Raw genomic sequence first — 12,719 nt, 5'->3', positions numbered from 1 at the left:
GTTCCATGAGCCACATGGTTACACAGCTTACTTTCCAATTATGAGCTCTTTTTCAACTTTTTATACAAACCAAATGAAAATATTAGATGTCATTTTGAAAAACAAACATGGTACTCCTGTATTCAGATAAAGAATGCGAGAGTTAACAGAAAAGGGCAGGATGACAATCCCAGAGCATTCAAAGTGATGAAGGGCACACAATCCAAGACACATGCACAGGTTACTCAAATAAACTCCAACATGTGCGCTAGTTACATCAATGAAACTGAGCACAGGATCATAATGACATTATCTAATTTGACGGGTTCAAGACACACTAAGTAAACTGAGGCCTAGGACATCCAAGTAATTGTTTTCAGAATATCTTTCAATAAAGGAACAAATTAAAGATCCAGTCTTCTATGTTATCAAGTTGATACTCCAACTTTATCATACATAACTATCCTAGAGTTTAGTTTGCCAGTTTGAATCTAGAGCTATCAATCTTCAGAAATGCAGAACACATTAAATTTCCCTTCTGAAGACAGGCATGAAATTCCTTAATCATTTACAGAGCAGACTCTGCGTGATGTATTGGAACACCTTCCACACACAGTGAATGCACTGCTTCCTGAAGCACTCCCAGCTCAGCCTGGCCAAGGTAGCAAGCTGCGACCAGCTGGGACAAGTGCAACTTTCATGGCACTTAACTGAAATATGGTGCAATGTACAAACACCAGCTCTCTAAACAGTCCACAAATCATTAAAAAGCATTTGAATATTGTACATGGGAACCTTCATCCCCAGCACCCTAGCTAGCTGCAAATTCATTCCCTTTGATGAAGTAACGGTCTTGTGTAGTAGGAGTTTTATTCAGAAGAACTGCAAAAGGAGCCAGAACTTGCAACTGCACCATACTGATGTACTTGTTTTACATAGAGCCTATTGCCCCCCCAAATGCAAATTGCTCAAATAAGTAACTGAATTGCTAGAAAAACACACTTTGAGACAATCTTTTGAGGCAACAAAGCAAAAAAAAAACCCAAACAACAAACAAATTTAGACAAAAGAATGTAGAAATAAGAGAGTGTTCCTGGATTTTAAAGCATCTTTAAATGCTTTAATAAATAGCATTAAAATAGGAATTTTTAAGCCATTATGAACTGTTACCTTGGTCTTCCCATTGGACTTTCACAAGTGAGTTCTCTGCTGCTTTTTTCTTGGCATTCTCCTCTTCTTCTTGTGACCACTGCATGTGGTCCCTGCAAAAGGCAGTTGAAGAACCAACCTTTAAACGGGATTTTCCATAATATTTTTTCCCAGGGAAAAGAGTCACAAATTAGCTACACTGTCACAAATACATTTTCTTTTTGAATGCAACCAAATGACCACAAGGAGACTGACAGTTAAAAACTAAGTTTCAGTGTATGATAGATAAAAATTAATTACTAGTTAGGTAAACACAAGTGATTAAGAAAAATCTTCCAACTGCAAAGAAGCTGAAGTAGTATGCATTTTTTCTGAATAATAAGATAAACATATATCTTGTAAATTGAGTAAGTTTATAGGAATGTATTTTGAGTGTCCCACTAGAACTGTGTTTAGCTGGATATAATAATAGATCTATCAACAAACACCCTGACGCAAGAAACTTCTCGCATTACTAATGTTTATGATGAGAAACAAAGGTCATTTAGCAAAGGAATCAGCTGTTCCTGACACAGGGAGCATAATCTACCTATTCAAGTGGAACAGGTGGAATTGATGAACAGGATTTTACTTATTTAGGGAATAGAGACAGGAAACATCTAGGAAAAACAAGAATGAAACACTCCTAAGAAAAGACAAGCAGTGCTGTAATGGTTCCAGAGTGTATGCTATCTATATTTGTGTAAAGTGGTTAACTAAATGCCATATTAATCCATTAAGTGGTCACAAAACCAAGCCCAGATCTGACCCTGATGACTAAACTGCCTTCCCTGTAGATTCTGTGTTTGATCAGGTCACAATGGGGAGTGCCCAAAAACAAGCTCCTAAAGCAAATCAGCTGTCCCTCCAAATTGTCCAGTCTGAACAGTTTTAGAAATGAGATTAAATCAGGTAATATAATTCAAGTAATCTATTAGATCCTAATCCTACTGAAATCAATTAACTGAAAGCCTATGACTAAAATTCCATTGCTTACTATGGGAAAAGGAACAAGGTGCCAACTTGAAAACAGCTGATTGTCTCTAAAAGCTAACGAGCATCTTCCTGTTCCATGCATGGTGACACATAGGTAATTTAATTCTTAGATCTTCACTGGTCCTCTTTTTTTAATTGTGGGAAACTAATTGGTATGTATTTGTCTGCTTGCCTCAGACTTGATTTCCGCATCTCTACTGAAATATTTCTCATTATTGTCCCCAGCAGGTTGCCTCTCCCCTTCCTGTATTTGTTCGTATACCAAATTTTCCTGTGCAGCGTCAAGGCTTTGACAGACGTGCTGCTGTAGAATAAAACTGAATGACCGAAGCGTTACTAGGGAGCCATCCTCTTGGAAAGTCTTGCTTCCCTCACTGCTATCACCATTTTTGACCTTGCCTATTCTAGCAAGCTGAAACCAAGGACTATTTAGATGGCAATAATATCTGTTAGAAGGGCTGACTATATGACTTGCTGTGGTATAAGCTTTAGCCGATCAATTTTAAACATCATCGTGTGTCTGTCAGACCCCTTAAGGGCTCTACAAGCAATACTCTAGGTGCCTGAAGTCGTCCATCTTCACCAACAACTTTTTTCCTTTTGCCCCTCCTTGGAAATTCATAAAGCTGAAAAAAAGATCTATTGGCTCTTTCCTAGAGATTTCTATATGGAAGACCCCAAACAGGACTGCAGCAGCACTTCTTGATCAAAATGTGCAAAAGAGGGGACATAGCATAGTTCTTATGCAAACTATTTACATAGTTTGGATGCTTCAAATGAGGTAGCTCCTTCAGCAATACAAGCTGGCAGGAACACAGGATACAGGTTAATTCTAAGCACAGAAGTGTTTAAATACAGAAGCATTTTAAGCTGAACATTGACAGCAGAAAAGCAAGCTATCCATTTTAACCACACCAAGAACTGTTAACATGAGTAGGCCTGACATGAGATCATGCAATGCTACTTTCAGTTCATCTTATTCAACTTATCCCTTTTCCATTAACTTGTTTGATAACATAGGTTTTAATTATTTCTGAAAACTAACATGTGAAAACTATGCCAATTACTAACCTGAATAGAAGCAGACTTTTTTGCCACAATGTTTAGCATCATTCATTACTCCTCTCTCGAAATGATAGAAAAGCACCATAGCAAATACCTAAAGCATTAGTTCCCAAATTTAATTTACTTAGTATTCCTGGCAGCAATGGTAGCAGCTCTTGGCTCCCTGCCAATTCACACAGGCAAAAAGAAGGATGCCACTTTATGAAGTACCAAGGATGATGAGTGAAAACCAAAAGGACATAAATCCTCATACAGCAATGCTAGGGAAGATTTATCTCTTATGCTCACCCTGCATGATCTATTTAGCTCAACCACCACTCATCCTGATCCCCCTTATCTCCCTAGTGAGAACCCTGCTGATTCAGCCAACTTCAGACCCAAGGACCTCCCCCCACTTCATACCCAGGTTCTTGATTTATTAAGACTTTTGTGACTTCCATGCAGCCTCTGCTCCAACTCGGTTTCACCTGTTTTCCCTTGTAAGCTACACGGATTCATCTCCAGATCCACTTTCTGATCAACCCTGTTCCTTTTAATCCCATCTTCCCAATTACCTGCATCATAGTTTGGTAACTCTGTATTAGACTGTCACAGAATGCTAGCAAGAAAAACTGAAGCTACACATGATCAGTTATTTGGAAGGAAATAAAAAAATCAAACAAAACTGAGTTTCATCGAGGTACAATGTTACAGAAAAAGGGTGGTCTTTTTCTTAAAATCTTTTTCTACCCCGACTATATAGCCTACATTTGAATCAGCATCCACACAAGTAAAGGATTTTTCCACCTAGCAGGATGTCCTGAATCTGGAAGACACTTAAAAACTACACTGCATATAGTTTTATGAAACATGGCAGTAAACTTTATACTCTTTTAACACAGTAACCAGCCAGCTTCCAGCTTCCTTGACCAAGGAACTTAGTGAAGTATAGATAAGTCCAGATTTGGCCTTAAGGTGGTATGTATTGGGGACCATGGCTTAGGGACATCTAGCTTAGAAAAAAGTCATAAGTGACAGATCTATTTGTATATCTTATCTCATCTCATGAGTAAAGCCCAAATTTAGAGACTAAAAAGAGTAATGAAGGTATTAGTTTATTAACCAGAAGACAATTTGCTGTGTCATATTCTTCTCTTAAGACCTTTTTATTCATCAGACTTTTATTAGAGAAACTTTTGAAATAATTTAGATTAAAAAGTAAAATGGACCAATTAACAAATAAAATGGACTACTAAAAAGAATAATAATTTTTAAAAACCCAGCAACCTGGAAACTTCATTTCAGAACAAAAGCTTGTCCAGTAACTTCTTTGACAGTTGCCAGCAGGGGACACCTCTGAGGAAGGCATAAGAACTGCAGATTACTTTAATGAAGTAAGCTTAAGCCCTGAATCTGTTACTCCTATGTTATGTTACCCATTGATTACCATTAGTCATATCCAGTCGCTTTTTTAATTTTTCTAAATGCTTGCTCTCAAAAATGGTGTGTGGCGGAATTAAAAATATATATTTTAAAATTATGTAGAAAATAATTTCTTGTAGATCTTCTAAATTCCCCACTTCTCTTTTCATTAAATATTCCTTGTTCTTAAGTTATGAACAATAGGAATAAAAATTCCTGGTCTTCCAGATATGTTAGATAGATATTCTTCTACTTTCTAGACAAATTTAGGTATTCTTCTATCCTTCTAACACTCCCTGTGTCACCCACTGTTTTGTATTCATCTCCACTCCATGGTCAAAAATCCTAGCTTCTTCAATCTGTTTTCCCACTGTGTTGACTAGCATTCTCACCCTTTTCTGACTGCCATTAATCATAAAAATACCTTTTAGAGATGGAGATGTACTGCTGCAAATCAGGGCAATTCTTATTCTTGTCAATATTTACATGTTAATGTTTTCTCTGCTATTATATCACTTATTTATGTTAAATTCAATTTACTTTTTTTGACAATTATGCACTGTATGGAAATCTCTGCTGAATTATCTCCAACATCTTCAGTATGCCTTCAGAAGAATACAAGTAATTTACATGTTCCTTTTGAAATGATGTCAATTTTAGAATACAGTGCTAATCCAGTATGCAACACTATTGGACCTAATGTTACTAGTTAGGTACATTACATTATTCTGCAATATTTCTGCCACTATAACACGGACTACATTTTCTGTCTCCTAATTCATTACTGATCTATAGCAATATTTTGCCTTTCATTCCATGACTAACTACTTGCTCAGCAGCTTCTTACGCAAGTCACTAAGAACTCATAACTTGTCACTGTTACTTGTGACAGTCTCAAGTTCTCTCTAGGACTACCTTTCAACGTCTATCCTGGCAGTCCATTGTTATATATACACACAGCCCTCCCATTATTCATCACAGTAAATAATATACAAAAATATATGAAAATCAGCCTTGAGGAAATATCTCACCACATGTTATGCTCAAAAACCTTAGAAGGATCAGTTAAAATCCGTGATCCAAGTGGAACAGCTGGTCGTCTACTACTTTGGTGCCTCTGCTGCATCTTGCTTTTCCTCAGACATAAAGCAGAAAGCCTTGTAATGAAATTCATTTTGTTCAGAGACCTGAAAACACAATTAACTCAAATTACAGTTTTCCTGTAACTTAATTATTTATGTCACTTACATGAGAAACTGGTCAAATAATCAAGCACCAATATCAACTTTAGTAATAATCTTTTACTATAATATCAATTTAAATGCTTTTTAGAAAATAGCAACATTCCTTCAGTGTGCTGAAAGCCCAAATAATCCCAAAGTAGGCTACTGGAATTAAACCAGTTGAAAGATAAATTATTTGCTATCATTTCAAAGTCCTATCAGGCAGGAGAAAAAAAAAAAGAAATATAAAGTAAAACAATAAACCAAGTTCGACATTGTACCTTTAAGAAGACAAGCAAGAAGTGATCAGTGAAGAAACCGCTTCTACTAGTGGGTACATACTGTCATTGAGATTGACATTTTTCACCCCACTTACTAGGTAATCATCTTCAAAAGATTTCATTCTAGAACTGTGACTGTGGTTTTACTTTTAGATAGGAAATTAAAGATTTTATTTTTTTAAGTGTAAACATTATATACCAGAAAGCCTTCCAAAATTTCTGCCATGTGTTCTCCTGATCCCTGTTTAATGCCCTCTTTAAAAGAAATGGGTTTAAAAGTTAAATTTCTATTCATGCAAATTATTAAGTGCTTGAGATTTTTCTATTACATGTATAATTCTCTCTGATATTGCTATATTTCACTTTACTTGGAATCTTTTCATACAGTATTAATAATGAAAGATAACAAGTGTGTGTAGCTAGTACCAGCATTTTGTCTTGATGGGGTTTGGGGTTTTTTTGCATATTCTTGTTAATGTAGGCTTTCTAGGAGATGAGTAAAATGAAATACCCCTGCTACTACTTTTAGCCTGATGTGCCTTTGTTCTTTTTCCCTTCAAGTGCTCTGCAAATTACTTTAAAAATTATTCTTAGTCCTATTTTTTCCCTGCCTTTTTGGTTTTGTTTTGTTTTTTGAGTGCTTCTTCTGTATAAACCAAATGTACAAATTTAATGCACTGGAAATACAAAATGTAGTTACAAAAGAACAGGAACAGTTTAAATACAGACATTATTAGAAAACATTCTGTGCAAATGGTTACAAAATGAAGATTTTTATCTCAAGGAAAATAGCGCTATTTGATCACAAGTCTTGTACTGTGAATAAAAAAAGATTAATTTGTACACATCAATAGAAAGCCTGGCAAAGGAATCACTTCAATTAAATGAACAATTCCTCATTTAAGGTGTACTTTTGAATGAGTAATAATTTAAAAAGGGCACTGTTTATTCATTTTAAACCTACGGGGGGAAAAAAGAGAAAAAAAACTATTAAAATTTCTTTTTATTTGTCAAAGATTAAATACAATGGAGTTTGCCTTTTGGCTGTCAAATAAAAACACCGATAAATTTTGGCTGCTGGGACTGCAATGTTACCAGGATATGGGGCATCACTATACAGTGAAAATGTAACATTTAGTCTTATTAAAAAATTAAAACCTCTTCTAATGTTAATAAGTTTATTATGGCCTTTTTTTTTAAAAAATGTGGCTCAGCAACTAAAACAATTCCAGTTTATACTTTAATTACTACAAACTGTTCATGCTTTGTTTTTGAAAATATGTATGCATTTTTCATAACATAATGCATAATTTTAACATATATGGAATATTATGAAATAATAATTATGAGACATGAAAATTAACACACCATGACATTTTCTGAAAAATGCATGATTTACATAAAGGAAACATTCTTGAAAACAAAAACAAACAGAAAATCCCCCCAAACCCCAAACCACAATCTGATCTAAATATTAATTTATTATTATTAAATTCTAGGAATGCCTGGACAAAGATTCCATGATTACATTGCAAACTGTTTACAAATCCTCTTCCTCCTTCAATCATTCAAAAAGACCTGAGATAGTATCTTGCATTTCCTGTGCCAGCATTGATATTCAACATAAAATACAATGATTCAGCTGCTAGGCTAGTCACATAATTTTTCCTGGCTTTCTAAATATCTCAGTAAGAACATGAAAAGATGCACAGATGGGAATTATAGTCAGATGACTAAGATGATCTTGCATCAGTAAAATCCAGAGATACAGCTCTTTTTATGAGAATGTGATCCTTTGAGTGATAATTGCACAATTTTAGCTGATAAAGATCTAAAACGTCAAGAAAATGCAACGAGACTGGGGTAGGTGGGAGAGTTATGTTCACTGTTGCATCCAATATTAAATGTGAAGGAACTCCTTGGAGACATGGATATATATCCCTGAGAGTTAGAGTGATCCATAGATCGTGAGATTAATGGGCAATCTGGCTACTAAAAGTTCAAAAAGCATCTGAATGACTTGGAAGCCTAAATTACATTTTCAGAAGAAAGTCATTGCTCGATTGTTTCTCTAATGGATTTTGCTAATGAAACAGGCAAACACCCTTTCTCTTTGTCAGATAAGATGATCATACCCTGAAGCGATGACAGCAAGAAATGTTGTTGTCTAAAATAATTAGGAGTTATTTCCTTGTTCAGAGCCATGGTCAGGAAGGTTTTAAGTTTGATTATTAATCAAAACAATTCAACCTCCATCTTTATCATGAAACTGAATTACATTAAAAATGCCTATATTTTGTGGCAGCATAACTATTTTTCAGAAAAAAAAATAAAGAAACAATGCACTTTGTAACCACACTCAAAAACAACATGGAAGTTTTTTTTCTGTGTGGAGCACTGCCTTTTAGCCTTTAGAATTTTGTCATTGTTACAAATACAGATCAGGTCCTCAGTTTAGTTAAGAAACTTTAAGAAAATAGCCTTAAAACTTCTCCCCTCCCCAAACAATCTAACACAGCCCCTTTAGTACAGCTTTTTGAAGGTGGACAGGCAGAAGAAGGTATAAACACCAACTGCCAGCTAGACCTGAAATATTAAATTTCTAATTGATGTTGGTATTAAAACTTCTGAGCAGTCACATCCACAGAGGAAAAACTAGAGATACAGGAGAAAAGAACTGTTCTAATTTTGTTTTTTAAATAGTGAATCACACCAAAACATACACAAACCACTTCATTGATGAATAAAATCCTTGAGAAGTTCTGAAAGAGAAGTCCAAGGGGAAAAAACCCAACAAAAAAACCCCAAACAAAATAGAACAGAAATAACCTGTCATTTTTGTCTGAGAACCTAGTTCAATGAACTTATTAGATGAAAAAGTTTTGATATCTGACTGATCTCCAATTACAAAGGTAACAATTCCTTCCATCTCCAATCACTAAGTCTACTTGTAGAGTCTCTGTTATAAAGAAAAATTTGCCTATATTAGGAAGAGTAGGTGCAGCTTATATTACATTTCTAGACACAAAAGTATTCTGGAAACAATGAACTTCATACAATTACTTCTTCTGCTTGGCACCCAGAAGCTTATCTACAAAACATTTGACAATTAATCCCCAATGTTGTCCTGTAAATTGTAGCTGATCTGTTTTATCACCATCCAACACTACCAAAACTCAGAACACCTTACATCCAAATGTGGACTCAAAGTGAAAAATTCTTCAAGACAATGGTAACACAGAAGGTATAAATACGCATCACCACTAGCTATTTTAAAAACACAGACATACTAATATTTCTTAATATTTCAAATCAAGGCGAGGGGAGGGGAGGAGGAGGGGACTTTACTGTCAACCAGACTCATTCATTAAGTGAATGCTTAATGCTACTCTATTCTACCAAGTGACTGAACATGCCCTCTTGGGGCTTCATGATTAGTCTTTCAATTATATACTGCAAAAAAATTGTGCACATTTGAAACAATAGGATATTTCACAGCTTCAAACTCAGCAGATCTAAAACTCTCAACTGTTTTTCCTTCTCATGCATCATCAGCAGCAATGATGCAGGGCTCCCTGTTGGCACACAGCAACTTCAGTAAAACTACTGCAGAGCACTGACTACCAAGGGGAAAAGAAAAACAAAACAAAAAATTATTTTTATTTATTCTGACTCCTGTAGAGACAACACAGTTAACGTTGGTTAAAAAGCAACAGCAGATTAAAACCAACCAACCAAACCCTACCAGATATGATTTTAACCAGATGTACAGAAATGTCAAGTAAGAAGAGCCTGTTCTTATACCACCTGCCAGACAGCCTGTTAAAAAAGTCAAGCAAAGAAAAAACAGTTTATATAATGGTAGAGGGAGGGAGGGAAATAAAACTGCTCATTTAGTGAAAACATTAATGTTTTTAAGGTAATGAAGACTGCTTGAAAAAATGCAACTAAAGATAAAGTAATGGCAACTGCAAGATCAAAGAGACATGAATGGTCAGCAAGAAAGAAAGAGGTACCTTAGAAATACAGATGTATTTTATTTACTGAATCTTCAATCAATTAATGTGAACATGAAATAACTAACAAAAGCATTTTATCTGGATTAATTGTATGGACGAAACGTGGAGTTCGGTTGCTACAGGTGACTAATGTAATTTGTTCGGTACTGAACTAAACCTGAGTTTAGTTCTATGAAGTACCTGCAAAGGCAGGTGATAAAACATTCTGACAGAAGCTCATAAAAAATGCTGATTCAAGAAAATCACAGTATTTTAAAGAAATGTAGCAACTCAGTTGACACTTTAATATGTTCAAACATTTTTATTATTTTTTGGAATGTTGAAAGATTTTGTTCTGATCAGGATAAGTGGTTTGTTGATATTGCATTATTTCAATTTATAATAGAGATGTTCTGACTTCACTATTTTCCCATTAAAATGAAGCTTCAATAAAGAATTTTAACTGAATTTAAATACTTCAACTTGTGAAGAATATTTTCATTGCAACTGAAGCTAAAACTATATTTTGATATACTAGAATCATTCTTGGAATGAAATTTCTACTTTTATACTGATTCTATTTATTGTAACATTTTCAGTGTTAGCTGTTCTGCTTTTCCATGTTTGTAACACTTACCAAAGGCACACTCAGAAACAGTGTCATTATAAATACTATTGACTAAAATAATTTGAATAATAGAAATGAAGAAGATACCTACCAGTCACTCTTAGTACAAATTTCTTAAATATTGCACAATGTAAAGAGGCAGATTCACATATAATTCTTTAGGCTACTATCCTGCAAATACCTGTACATTTGTTTAACTTTACAGAGAAGTTGTCTTCCCACGTATCAATAAGTGTTTGTACGATACGGGATTTAAATATGTAAGTATTCTGTGCAATCCTTTACTTCTTTCCCCTATTCTTTTGCTTTTTTCCATGAGGTAATTCACGTCTTTTCCTGTTATTTATACAGCAGAAGACAACACAAAACTGATTTACTAAATTAATCTATTCACAAGTTTAACAAGAAGAGGAAGCCATCAATGGTAAACATAGCTCAGAAATAAGGCTTCCTCGTTAACCTGTGCACCCTCTGCTGGCTGGTGCTTACGGAGGAAGAAAAAAAAAATAGCTGTGTTGACTTTATGTATACGTATACATGCACAGTGAACATACACCTAAGTCTCCAAATATATCTTTCAATCACTTAAATTGTTTTTCAACCCTATTTTCTACAAAATACTGAACATGTAACTGTATTGCCTAACAATCAAACGATGATTTGTCTCAGCACAAATCACATTTTTCTATTATTAAAGATGCTGAGAACAGAGATGGAGCAACATGAATTTTACTACTATCTATAATTTACTTTGAAGAACTTCGTTCATTTACATCCCTGCAAGACTCTGGATGTCCACATAGACTTTGCCTAGGTGCAACCTGCCCTGTCAGCTCTGAAGTCACTGGCAATGTTGCAGATCCACCAGACAGTACTCAGAACATACTGTCCTAATCCACTCTTCAGAGAAGCAGCTGCAACCACCGTGTTTGTGTGTCTAGCTCACTTCATCCAAATAACTGCAAAGCACCAGAAAATCACAGGAATCTGTGTTTTGTTACAGTATCACCGAAGATTAAAGCTTCCACTCAGAGATCCTGAAGAAAAGACCTGGAAACACATAAAAGATGAGCAACTTCCACATTACCCCATTTGGGCGCCTGGCCTCTGGCAAGAAAGGGAAAACGAGTTCTTCCACAGCCTTCAGTTGGTCTGCTGTCAAGTTGCTGTTGATGACGGTGACAACTTTGGGGACATAGCTCTAAAAACAGAAAAATGAGGCATCACACACCTCGAGAAGCTGCTGTTGGCCCTGGAGTTTTAAACACATCCTTTAACACCACCCCCACAAGTCCGGATACGCTCCACCCAACGCAGCAGCATCCCAAGTCACTGGCGGCCGATGCCCCACGCACGCTGCACGCAGGGCCGACCGCCGCCGGCTCGGCTCGGTCCGGCGCGGCCCGGCGCGGCCCGGCACAGCCCCGCGGGGCGACCCCCGCCCGCCGGCAGGGGGCGCTGCCCGCGCCCCGCCCCGCCCCGCCGCGGGGGGCTTTACTCCCCAGCAGGAAGGCGTTAAAAGGAAGGAGACCACGAGCGCCCGCTTTCCCTTAGCTGAGCTATCACTAACAAAACTTTCCTGCCTTTATTTAAAAACATAACGGGTGAGACGCTGCCACGCCCCACATGCCGACGCGCGCTGCCTCTCCTTCAGTCCCTTCAGCGCAGGGTAAGGCAGCGGAGCCCGGCCTGGGGCAGAGGTCCCGGTGCCTGGGCGGCTCTCACCGACCTCTGCGCAGCGACCCTCCTCCTGCCCGCGGTCCTCGGGACGCCGCTTCACCAGAGGCAACGCCGCAGCACCCCCAACGCGGGAGGGGGGGGGGGGGGAGCAACCCCCTTCCCGCCCGCCTGCCTCCCTCAGCAGAGCCCGCCCAAGGCGGTGGCTGCCGCGGGGCACGACGGGAGATGTAGTCCCGGCGCGCCGCGGAACTCCGCCGGCGGAAACTACAGTACCCGGCGG

The 12,719-nt window shown here is 37.3% G+C and overlaps 1 protein-coding gene across 9 annotated transcripts in view; it reads right to left on the bottom strand.

Moving 5' to 3' along the window:
• The window catches only part of METTL8 (methyltransferase 8, methylcytidine), a 41,968-nt gene extending 29,322 nt beyond the window's left edge, over window positions 1-12,646 (bottom strand). For 8 of the 9 annotated variants that reach the window (XM_049814148.1, XM_049814165.1, XM_049814183.1 and 5 more), the window contains exons 1-4: window positions 12,489-12,646; window positions 11,847-11,960; window positions 5,661-5,816; window positions 1,150-1,241 (exon numbers count right to left, since the gene is read on the bottom strand). In XM_049814148.1, coding sequence (XP_049670105.1) covers window positions 1,150-1,241; window positions 5,661-5,816; window positions 11,847-11,851 — 253 coding nt within the window. In that variant the 5' untranslated portion in view covers window positions 11,852-11,960; window positions 12,489-12,646. The remainder of the gene's footprint in view (window positions 1-1,149; window positions 1,242-5,660; window positions 5,817-11,846; window positions 11,961-12,488) is intronic. The other variant, XM_049814192.1, reaches the window with a different exon arrangement.
• Between the last annotated feature and the right edge of the window lie 73 nt (window positions 12,647-12,719).

This window comes from Accipiter gentilis, chromosome 1 (genome assembly GCF_929443795.1).
Source record: "Accipiter gentilis chromosome 1, bAccGen1.1, whole genome shotgun sequence".
Lineage (NCBI taxonomy): Eukaryota > Metazoa > Chordata > Aves > Accipitriformes > Accipitridae > Astur > Astur gentilis.
This window is presented reverse-complemented; position numbering and strand designations above follow the sequence as displayed.